Here is a 12788-nt window from a genome sequence, read left to right as displayed (position 1 = left end):
CAATAATTGCTAAATTCTCACTCTCTAAACATGAATTAGTGAAAATAAGTGAATATTCACTGATTCCAAATGCAAACCGAACCACTAATTTCAAAAAGTGGTTCGGTTGGCACTCAGAATTAGTGAATATTCACTTATTTCACTTATTCGTGTTGAGAGAAAAATATTAATTATATGTATAAAAAAAAATTCCTCTGTTAATTAAATAACTAGAGCAATAAAAGTAATACTAAAAATTATTTATTAACACGTGAATTATATTAAATTTCTTTTAGAAAAGTAATTTATTATAGACCGAATAAAGTATACACTGTAAAAAATCGGGAGTGAGTTCGAAGTGAATACAGATATTTCATTAAAATCTAAATTCGCTTATTTCTCGCTCGCAGTTCCAGAGTTTAGATAAAAGCACTTACTCTCTGACCGGGAATTATAATGTTAAAATAAATTTATTTTCCGAGTAAATTTTTATTTAGAGGGGATCAAATAAATAAAACATCATCCGCTCCATATTCACTGTGAAATTTTTTTACAGTGTGCATCATAACAAAATCAAATTATGATGAAAATTTTGAATTAATACGATATCATGTAGGAAATAATAAAGTTTAGTACTAGTAATCTAGTTGAAAACTCGTGTATTATATTTGCTCGTCCCAGATTGCATTTCGTGCACGCTATTTAACTTTGTTACTGGAATTCAACTGCAATTTCAAGTGAGTTTCGATCCGAACACGTGGATCTGAAGTTTCATGGCCAAGTTCAAGGACGATGGATTAAATTGCATTGATTTTAAGCTCTGCTTTTAAACTAGACGATGTTATATTTTATTTCAAATGCTTTAATAAATATTAAATTTCATTTAATTTTCTTTCCAATAAATAAAAAACAACTCCAATTACAGACAATTAAATTATTAAACAATTTAGATGTTATTTTAAAAACAAATGTAAAAATTAGATAAACATCTCTTGCTTATTAAAATATAATTAATATAAATCTAATGGTAGTTCAAATGCCATACCTATTAATCATGCCGTCATAAGCGGAAAAACTAACCGGATATCTATTAATTTTCTTTTTATACTTTGTATTCAACAAAACCATCACGTAATGAATACAAAAGTTGATAATTTAATGCCTATTTAAAATATTACAGTGGCAAATAATTAAATGTTATTTTGTTTTTAACTTTTTTTTTTCCATAATAACGATCACAACAAGATATTAATCATTTTTTTTTTTTTTTTCATTGCGTAAAGATATTTAAATAATATCTCAAAAACCGGTTTTTATGTTGTAAAAAATTATATTATGTAATTGTAAACATAAACATGTTCTTAATAATTATAATTATTAAAGACGTTTTTAAAATTTATAAATAATCCTCAACTCATTTTTTCAAGATTAAATTTGAAAAAAAAAATCTGTCTATCGGTTGACCCTGTGGGCCAGCCCCAAAACTTCCCGCTGTTTTCGAGCTCCTTGATCTCGAAAACTTTGTCGTGACTACATTTTCGAGCTCTTCGAGCTCGAAAATACTTTTGTGTGTCATTGTTTTCGAAAAACAACGTTTTTTACCATTTATTTCTTCAACGATATCTCTCCAACGAATTAGCCGATAGAGATGGTTAAGACGGTGATCGACGCGTTTTATTAAGTTCTAGAGCTGATTAGATTTTGAAGTCGATCGTTCACCTCGTTTCTGAGAAATCAATAAAAAACTAAAAAAATAAGATTTTTTTTTTTTTTTCGTAATTCGCAAATATTTTCGAGTCTACTTGATCAAATGATCTAAAATTTTCAGGAAAGTTGATGGCCAACAAGCTCTTTCGATTGCTGCCTCAACCATCCAAATCGATTTATTACTTAAAAAGTTATAGACCGTTCACACACATACACACAAACACACGCACGTGCACACACACATACAGACACTCGGACATCATTCTGAAAATAGTTAGAATAGCTTCCTAGGACCTCAAAACGTCGATATCTGATGAAAACTCGATTTTCGAAAATCGGGGTGAAAACAATAACTTCCCGAATTTTTTGAAAATCATCAATTTTCTTAGCGGGAAGTTAAAAATTAATACTTCATAGTATCACAAATAAAAATAATAATCTTTTGTATTTTATAATAATTAATTGTAATAAATTTATTGTTACACTGTAAAAAAATTGGCGGAATGAACGCGGATTAAATCCGTAGTGAATGTGGAGCGGGTGACTGTTTATTTAGTTAATTCTCTTAGAGAAAAATTCACTTCTAACAAGAGTTTATTTTAATATTAAAACTACAAATCGACGTGAATGCGGATTTAAATGAAATCTAGTTCACTTCGAAATCACTCCTCTGAAAAAACAAACTCCCTATATTTACTTCGTGTGCGAAGTGATTTTTTCTAAAACTCCGGAATTCCAGTGACGGAGTGGCGGAGTGAATTCGAATTGAAATGAAATCCGTAATTACTCCAAATTCACTCCTGATTTTTTAAAGTGTATTTATTAATAACAATAATAAATAAAAATGCACGTAAAAAAAAGTGTATTTGAATTCACCACAATTGGGGATACATATACTACACTGACTATTAATAAATATGATCACTACATATTCAGTAATGATTACTAACCTATTGTGGTACACAAACTGTAGTAACATCTTCTACTGTCGTTGGTTAAAACAACTCCTTGGTAAATGACAGCTGTGGTTCTTACTACTCTACATGATAGTTTAGAATTTTTTACACTTAATTTATTTATTAAATATATATTAATTGATCTTCATTATTTTCCATGGTATTTAAAAAGTTTAAAAAATTTTTTTTTATGCGGCATATATTCAGATTTGCCCGAATATATACGGATATATTCCATTTAAATATAGTGGAAACCTAAACATGCAAACCTCTCAATAAGACAATTTATAGATAAATTGAGAAAAATATAGATAGCCCGAACTGGGAATCGAACCCAGACCAATTCGGTAACGCGCCGAGTGCTCTACCAGTTGATACCTTTTCCGTGTGGGATTGGAGTAGATTGTACAAATTAAGTGATATTGCGTACTTAAAAAATGGTAATACCAAAAAATTCTTATAAAGTTGTGTAGTTTCAGAAACCGCAGGTTGAGTTTCCCATATTACATTGAGTAGTTACTGAGCCTAAAAATTTTTATTCCGGGCGAATAGTAAATAGAACTACTATAGTAGAGATTAATCTTATACAGTGTCATTTATGCTACTCCATTTGTCAATACGATGACCACAAAGTGTAGTTCAATTATTACTAGTTTAGTGTGGTAAATTTAACTTCAGCATTTTTTTACGAGTGAACTCAGTAAATTTATATACATATATATATATATATATATATATATATATATATATATATATATATATATATATATATATATATATATATATATATATATATTTATATAGTAGGGTATTAAGTAGCTGCCCTATACCGGTAAAAACCATGCCCACAAATAGATAAATGGAAAAAAAAGCAAGATAAATTTTACTCATTACACTGCGGACGTGTTCAATTGTAGCAACAGTTTGGTCACTCGTCTCGTCTCATTGCCCACACACTTCCTCTAGAAATATATAATTGAGACTAAGGATTTATATCTTAACTAAGACACTATTTATATAAAAAGTATAAATAAATACAGTGACGAAAAAATAAATTAATCTTTAAAATATTCACGTACCAATAAATTGACATCGATAGTGATTAGAGTAGATAAAAAAGGGGAAAAATGTATATAAATATGATTGGGAACGATAAATATGTAAATGAAAAGCTTTAATGGAAAAAAAGTAGAAGGTGAAGGTAGAACATTACCCTTGAGGTATCTGGGTTTGGTTCCAGCTACAGCAGCATCATCAGCTCCAGCAGCAAATACTGCGGCAGCAATACCAAGCACAAGAGCGACATCTTGCTGAGGTACATGAACATCAATTACATCAATTGAAGGTATTAGTTTCGTTTGTATTACTTTTATATTTTACCCAACACTATTTATTTTTTTATTGAAAAAAAAAAAAATTTTAATCAAATCGGTCGTAATTTCATCGATGCGATATTTTGATCAAATTATATAATCGCACACGGCAGATTTTAAAAAATTAATCAGGAATAAACATATCGCTAACAGAGAAAATAGGGAAAGAAATAGATAAATATTATAAAATGAGTCATAGATGTAGATTGAAATCTATAATTATTATTGACCTTAATTTTTTTATTTATTTCTCGTCTATTAATAGAACAATAAAGAATAATTATTGTATCTTATACTATATTACATTACATTTTAGCTCGTGCGTCGAAAGTTCATTGGAATATTCCGTAAGTCACCGATTACGGTAGTAAAAGACATATGAGAAAAAGAGATGGTAATAAAATAACAAAAAAAAAAAAATACTATCCGTGATTACCAATAGATACATACTCATGTTTATCCTGTACGACCTTTCTCGTTTATATTTCTATTTATAAAACACTAATACCGTTACATTAACTCTACTAGACATGTTGACTACTTTTATTATCATTATTATTATTTTATCTATCACTGATGATCCATACAATCTAGAAAAAAAATTATTATTTATTTTATCAAAAAACATTTTTCTACTTATTTTAATATTTACTTAACTAAAAATGCAGTACAATAATTATTTATTTCAATATTTAAATGTATGTTTGAATATTTGATTAGGTCAGGGTTATTGGTTAATCGAATAAGGACCTTTGTTGTCAATTAATTCATGACACGTATATATATATATATATATATATACGTCAATCAAACAGGAAGTTGATAAAATTACATTTACGGACATTGATGTTTTATTTTTTTAACCAACTTTAGAAAAATAGTCTCTTATTTTTTTATATATATTTTAGTTCGTAGTAATTATATTTATTTAATGTTCATTATCATTAATAATGGTAACAATTTATTAATTTTCAAAACTTTTAACATTAATAATAATAATAATTATTATTATTATTATTATTATTATTTGTGTTAAAAGAATAATGGCTTTACTGATCTGCTTAATTGACAAATTAATTTTTAGAATCTAAACTGCGTATGAGTTATTATATGTGGATTAATAGTGCTAAAATGCATCATTTTAAATGTGCACTGTAATACCATACATTAATTGAATAGATTATAATTATCAAAGATGTTAATATTATAAATATGCTTTCGCCTCAACGCAACAATTAAAGAGTCTGATCGTTAAATAGAGGCATCTTGAGAAATAATTATACGAGGCCTTATAAATTTAAGAAAAAATTCTTCAAAATTATGATAGCAAACTTGAAATACTTGCTGTACTATCATCATCTGAAGAATTCACAATCAATTTTTTTAACATCATTTAAACAGTCTAAAGCAGAATATACTTGCATCAACTTTACTCATGAGCTTAGTAAGTATATTCGGGGCGAAACCGTATTTATAAAAGTAACATCTTTGATAATTAGAATCTATTCAATTAATGTATGGTATTACAGTGCGCATTTATAATAATTTGTCAATTAAGCAGATCAGTATATCCGTTATTCCTTTAAGGCTGGGCCGTACTAAACGAATTTTCGAATTTTACTTTTCTTTTAATTTATTAATCAATTGTTATTATAGAAATTTTTATGGCTTCCGAAAAAAATTGGTAGGACAAACTTTTTCGGAAGGTATACATCATTCGAGTGACGTAATTATTCAAAACGTAATTAGAAAAGTAAAATTCGAAAATTCGGTTAGTACTGCTCACTCATAACACAAAAATTAAAAAGTCTGACAGTTGAGTCGAGTCACCTTTAAAAATAATAATAATTATTATTTTTTTTTTTTTGCGTTATCGTGAAACCCTTAAAAATTTTATGTAATGCTCGCCTCTATTTTTCACGTTGACCTAAATACTTTTATCAAACAATTATATTTAGCTTACACGATATTTAAATATTAATAATTCGATGATAAATCTAGACATACATTTTTTTTTTGGTACCAAAAATTAATAATAATTACACAGAAAAAAAAGTTATCTTGAGTCAAGAAAATTTTTTTGGAAAACAAACGTTTCTGGAAACCAAGTCACAGTTTTCTTAAGCCAATAAAATTTACCTTGGGCAGAGGAGATTTCTTCTTAATCCGAGAAAATTAATATTTTCAAAAAAATTTTCTTGAATTAAGAATATTCACCTTCAGTCGGGAATTTTTATTTTCTGTGCATAAATTATTAAAATTTGAATTTTAAAAATAAATTTATCTGTTTAATATTACTCGATTATAATTTATAAATATACTTAAAAAATAATAATAATAATGATAAATTAACATATAAATAAATATTATATACGATAATTAAATAACATATGTGTCAAATTGAATTTATTAACTTAAATAACATGAAAATAAATAATATTTTATGTTATTATTTTAATATCCATACAAAATGTTTAATTGTACAGGTGTAGATTATTTTTTTTAGACACGTGTTATTTTTAATGATTAAAATTTATATTTTTATATATAAATGGAAATTAAAATATTTTTACTCAATATTGACTGTAGTAATCGAATTTTTAAAATATACATGTTATTATTCAAAACAAAAACATTTTTATCAGAATATATTTAATAAGGAAATTTTTTTTCGATCAATATTTCTATTATATAGTTAGCTTATAGTTTATATATAAAAAAAAAAATTGGTACGTCTCTTATATTATTGAATCACGAGTCGCGTGTAGCACGTGCAAACGGATTTATCGATCTTAGACTATAATATTATCATGAGTGTCGATGTGCTTTTTCATATATGCATTATTCTCTGCAGTGAATATCTCGAGTACTTACACTACTTTTTTATGTTGATTTTATTGAACATAATTTATATTTTTTTTAATATATTCATGTATGAAAATAAAAGTTGGAGACATTTTTTTAATCTCGGTTTAAATATTTAAACTTCTATTTCTTTAGGAATCGGATATTAAAATTTCGTATTTACTCTGAAGAAAAAAAAAAAGTTTCAATTAAATAGAACATGTTTTTTTAAAAAAATTAATGTAAGATTAAAATATAAAACAGCTTAAAAGGTAGTACGTTGTTGGTTTAAAAATTCAAATTCAAATGTTTAGAATTTAATGAAATTTGAGATTTTTTAGATAATAATAAAAAGAAGATCCGATTCAATTAATGAAGATACAGAGTGTCAGTAAAATTTGGATTCTCATACATTTAAAATTGAGCCTTATGGTAAATCACGGGTCTCATTGATTTATAAATAGAGTTGTAGCAAAATTTTCCAAATATTGAGGCTCCTCTAATTTACTCTGTAGAAATTTTTATTTTTTTCGCCAATAGTTTACTGTAGTTTTTTAAAAATTCTAAAAAGTTTCACCCCATATATATATTATTCAAATGAAATTTATTATCCAACACAGTAAGATTTTACTATTCAGTTTAGTAAACTTTACTACATATATCAGAATGGAATAAAATTTTTATTAGAGTTTTTCAACTTTTTATTATTATTGTTGTTACTATTAATATTATTATTGTTGTTACTATTAATATTATTATTGTTATTGTTTATGTCAGGTGTATTAGTGTTGGTGTCAATTTTTATTTTTAAAATTCATTTTGACTTGACCTAGATTCGAACCCTAATCTTTCGTGTGCGAATTCTGTCCTCAGTCTGCCGGTCTGATGTCTCCTTTGAATAAAAGTCACTGATCTTGTATACTTATTCGTATACACTATCTCTACCGATTGTTAATTTTATCGATCTGCTTTCCAAAAATTACAAACCGTTTAGTAATTTTTAGTTGCTGTATAATACTTAACACTACGCTATTAATCTGATTAACAGGAATTACTATATAAATAGTAACTTTTTCTTAAAAATATTATTTTCCTAAATATACTTAACGTTTGGTAATTATTGAATATTTTCATTATATAATATGATATTTTATCAATAAACAATATCAATAAAATAGTAGTAATATAGAAATTTTTCAGATAAACACATAGTATTAATTACCATTTTGTGATTTTAATCATATATTTGGTAATAAATAATAAAATTAATGCAATTATTGATTCGCATTAGTATTTTTTACTAAAATATATATTAAATATTATTATATTTTCAAGACTCGTTTTCTCCGTGTACAATCGAAATTTTGCAATAATTTTTTGTATGTTATAATTTATTGAATCAGTTAAAAGATTAATATATGATTCTAAAGAATTGTCACCAATTAGCTTAATTACCAATAATTTCAAAACATTGTATGTTAATAAAATTTTTTTTAATGATGTTATATAACATTCTATTTATATTTTAATGCTTTTTAAATTTTATTTTTCAAATCAATAAACATAACTAGGAGAGAAATTATTATTTCACTATTTTAAAACATAATAAAATTGTTTTAACAAATATATATAGATAGTATAATTGGAATTTTTTTTTAGCTTTCACAAAATAAAATAAATAATGAAAAAACATTGATAAAATTTAATATGGGAATGAATAGTCCGAATGAACTTTCTCTGTAACTATTTATAGAATTCATGAATAATCTACAGAACTGTCAAAGTATTGAGTAGGCACGTCGACACGCGAATCAACAAACAGGAAAAGTAAAAACGTGGCCGATAAAAATGTGAAAAAAAGAGAATAAAAAACTATATAAAAAAAAAATAATAATAAATTAAAATAAAAGTACAAAGGTGCGGAGGCACATGGTGACAGTAAAGCACATATTGTTGGTGTGCAAAGTCGTGCATTCGTTATTAAGCCTGTTGAATTATACATACATCAATGTCTCTAAGCTAGTGTATCATACAGCTACTCTATAGATTCGCAAATTGCGTTTCTTCATACATATATATTCTGTTATTATACAAGTGTATGTTTATGGTATTATATGTGTGTGGTATTTATTAACCACGATAAAATTTTCGCTACAAAATTTTTATACCTTCTAATCTAAAATGTCAATGAATTTAAATATGAAAAATTTTTAACGCGAATTTAATTATTTATTATTTAAAACTATATATCATAATATAAAAATTAAATAACTCAGTATGATATAAAATGAAATTTATATACATTTGTAAGTTATAAATATGAATATTTAACAGAATGATCAAAAGACGAGGAAAAAAGGGTTAATGCACTTTTATCGTTTAACATTCTCGCGAACGTGGAAAAGTACCATCGTATATGGTTGACGGTAGATCATTATAATTCATAAATTTTCATTCCCCACAAGTGTTTTTTAATGAATTCATTGACCTAAAAATAGTTTCATATATCTGGTCTTCATGTCTGAAAACAATCTTGATTTTATCATACAAAATTTTTCTAACACATATATATTTTAAATATTTTTTTTCATTTATTATACGAACAGAAAAAAAACATACATACATTTTTTTACCCTATATCGTGCTTTTATGCATATATATTTATACTTATGTACACATGTATAGATGGTAACTTCCTTAGACTAGATCAATCGTATATAGGGAGATTTTATAAGAATAAATAATTGAAGCTTGTGAGTCTCACAACTTAACAAATGTTACACACTATAGTGGAAAAGTACGGAATGGGTTATAGTAGTTATGTTATATATACATAAATATATAAATATATATATGTATATGTTGAATGTGTGTAAATGGGTGAGAGGCGCCAGCTGCGTTAATGTTCTTCGAGATCTCTTCTTGCTTGCTAATTTATTACAGACAACGTATTCACTTCCATTTACAAGTGGCGGATAGTCTTTCTACTTAAATTAATAAAATTTTACCACACCAATCAAAACTTTCGTTACAATCGCTATAGCTAAATTTAACTACTCCACTTAATTATATTATTCTTTATTCTTCTTTTTTTATGTTACTCAGAAAATAAATAAAAGAATATAACACAGTATCATATAAAAAATTTACTTATTATTTTTTAAATATTTCTATATTACTGATAATAATAATTTATAAATCTATTAAGCAATTGTAAATAAATAATATAACTTAAATATTACTACGCATTCATTTTTATCATTTTTCAGTTAAATTTTATGTAGACAAGTGTGTAATTAAAATTCACTGTTAGTTTAAATGTCTAACGAAACTAAATTCCTTAGATAGGCATTGAGTTAATAATGAAATTAAATTTTAAATATATATATATATATATATTATCATTAAAGTTGATTGATTTTTAATTAATATATTACATAAACTACTCTTACAATTATTTTTTTCATTTATGTTAATAATTTTTATCAAATTTTGTCGTAATTTTTTAATGATATAAAAATATTAAAAATAGACATTATTAGTTTATAAATAAAAAAAAATATTAATAGTACTTGCAGTCTCAGTGTTTGTTATATTAGTAGTACATTTAATTACTACACAATTCATAATAATTACTATTATTAAATTAATATATAAATCCATAAAATTATATGTAACTCAATTACTTATAATAGCGCAAGTGTAATAAAATTATTAATTATCTATTAATTAGACATAATTATATTATAATATATAATTTTAGATATATTTGATTAAATATCGTATGATTCGGGTGATTAAATTAAAACTAATATTCGTTTTATTTGATAAAAAAAAATTGGTTTCGAATTAATGTTTTTAATTGCGATAAACGTAATTATAAAAACAATATTATATTTCATATTTTTTAAGGCACCTATTGATTTTATCGTAGCTCTGGGAGCAGCAGAAACAGATCGAGGATCAAATGAGGGAAAAAGAGAGGATCGAGGCGTTAAGAAAAAAAGACAAACATGATCACAGTGCCATTGCTTCTACGGAGGTCAAATTACGCCTGCAGGTAACTATTTATCAAATTACCACTTATTTATTTTATTAATTAATTTAAAAAGAAAAAAATGATTAATGGCTTACTTTTTTTTTATTTACAGAGTTTTCTCGTTAATAAAAAACAGAGAGAAGCTGCAGCAGCGGCTAATGGAGCTGTCCCTGGTACACCTGGATACAGAAGTTGGTAAGTTTTAATATTTAATTTTTTTTTATTGAAAATCTAAAAAATTTTCACGATTTTACGTGACTTTGGTGTTTTATTTAATGGCAAACACCAATAAAATTTATAGTTTTAACACACATAGAAAGTCAATAACCTCGGGCTCAGGTAAATGACTATTGTATAAATTTTTTTTTTAATTTTTTTTTTCCAATTGTCATTCGTTGTCCCAATACAAGTATATATTTGGTGAGATTGATTGAAATGCAACTCAACAAATTCTAAGGGGATATATATTTTCTTCGAATTGCTTCTGGAATTTTCATCGCTATCTACGTGACTTCCTACTCATTGCCACATTATTTATTATTTTTTATTGATAATGTAAATAAACAATTAACTAATTAAATTATTTTAACGCTCCAATTTTTTTAATTGCTATATAATCTATTTAGAATAATACATAAATTTTTATTTTATCACTTAATAATTTTTCCATTGTTTTTAATTTGTTTATCAAACATTATTTATGTAAATACTATATTATCTATATTGTCAAAGTAAATTAGAAATTTAAATTAATTATAATAATTATTATTACTATTATCATTATTATTATTATTATTAGTATTATTGTTGAATAATTAAATATCAATAGTTTTCGAAAATAAAAAAGTATAGAAATTGCAACCAACTTGGGAGAAATGAGTAATATCAATATTTATCATTATATCCTTAATTATATAAATATATATAGATATATGTGTTGATAAATAATAAATCGTTTTCGAGGACAATTGGTGGGTAAATTTTAAAAGTAGTTTTAGTTTATATCGAGGCCATATAGTAACAGCAATTTTACTGGACGTATTTGCACGGCTGTAAGCCTCGTCGGTGTAACGATAATAGCACAACCTGGCCCAGTTATTCATTTAGCACTGACGAGCAAAGTCTCGTGGCCGAGGATATTTTCCTGTCCTTCCCTATGCAATAACCACTGGCTTTAAATCGTTAAATTGTCTGTCTTTACTCCAACTCAACACTATTTTACAACTTTTATTTATATTACGACTCAGTTTAAATATTTATAAACTTTATTTTTAATTTCATTTTTTTTAACTATCAAACTACACAAGTTTATAAATAATTATTTGTTTATTCAATAGGATACAGTCACAATCTGAATCTAGTAGTTCAACAAATGCTTCACATCCTTATCGAATGCCTCAAATGCTACAGGAAAAATTTGGTGATGATTTTCCTTTACGCAAAACAGGTATTGATTATTATATTTTAAATGCTTAGTTTTTACTGAGTGATACATATTTTATTTTATTTTTTTTTTTTTTCGTCGAGCAGTTTGTGTGCTAGTAGATTGCCTACTAAAGCATGATCTTAACGTCGTCATAACTTAATTTTTTATTATTTATTAAAACAAAAAATTTTTTCATTCACAAAAAATGTACTTTTAAATTTATAAATAATATTTTTATATTTGTAACTATTAAATATTTATTTTAAATTTGCAAAGTAAAAATTTAGTTAAATTTAATTATTTAATGACAAATTAAAAATATAGTTATTGTTTACTTTTATGATTATTGACCATAAAGAAATTATTATTATTATTATCAACTTTTTTTTTTGTGGATTGATGAAAAAAAATTTTCAACTATTAATTTATCAATTTTGATTATTGTCAAAAAACCACGTGTTCCT

At 25.2% G+C, this 12788-nt stretch overlaps 1 protein-coding gene across 11 annotated transcripts in view; it reads left to right on the top strand.

Annotated features, from left to right (window-relative positions):
- LOC130669160 (histone deacetylase 4) overlaps positions 1-12788 on the top strand; it is a 135391-nt gene that overhangs the window by 109187 nt on the left and 13416 nt on the right. For 7 of the 11 annotated variants that reach the window (XM_057471910.1, XM_057471909.1, XM_057471915.1 and 4 more), the window contains exons 5-8: positions 3883-3987; positions 10794-10919; positions 11011-11093; positions 12236-12345. In XM_057471910.1, coding sequence (XP_057327893.1) covers positions 3883-3987; positions 10794-10919; positions 11011-11093; positions 12236-12345 — 424 coding nt within the window. Of the gene's footprint in view, positions 1-3882; positions 3988-10771; positions 10920-11010; positions 11094-12235; positions 12346-12788 lie in introns of those variants that run through there. The other 4 variants (XM_057471911.1, XM_057471913.1, XM_057471908.1 and 1 more) reach the window with 3 other exon arrangements.

Source organism: Microplitis mediator, chromosome 5, assembly GCF_029852145.1.
Source record: "Microplitis mediator isolate UGA2020A chromosome 5, iyMicMedi2.1, whole genome shotgun sequence".
Classification (NCBI taxonomy): domain Eukaryota; kingdom Metazoa; phylum Arthropoda; class Insecta; order Hymenoptera; family Braconidae; genus Microplitis; species Microplitis mediator.
Note: the sequence above shows the minus strand (reverse complement) of the source record. Positions and strands in the feature narration are given on the sequence as shown.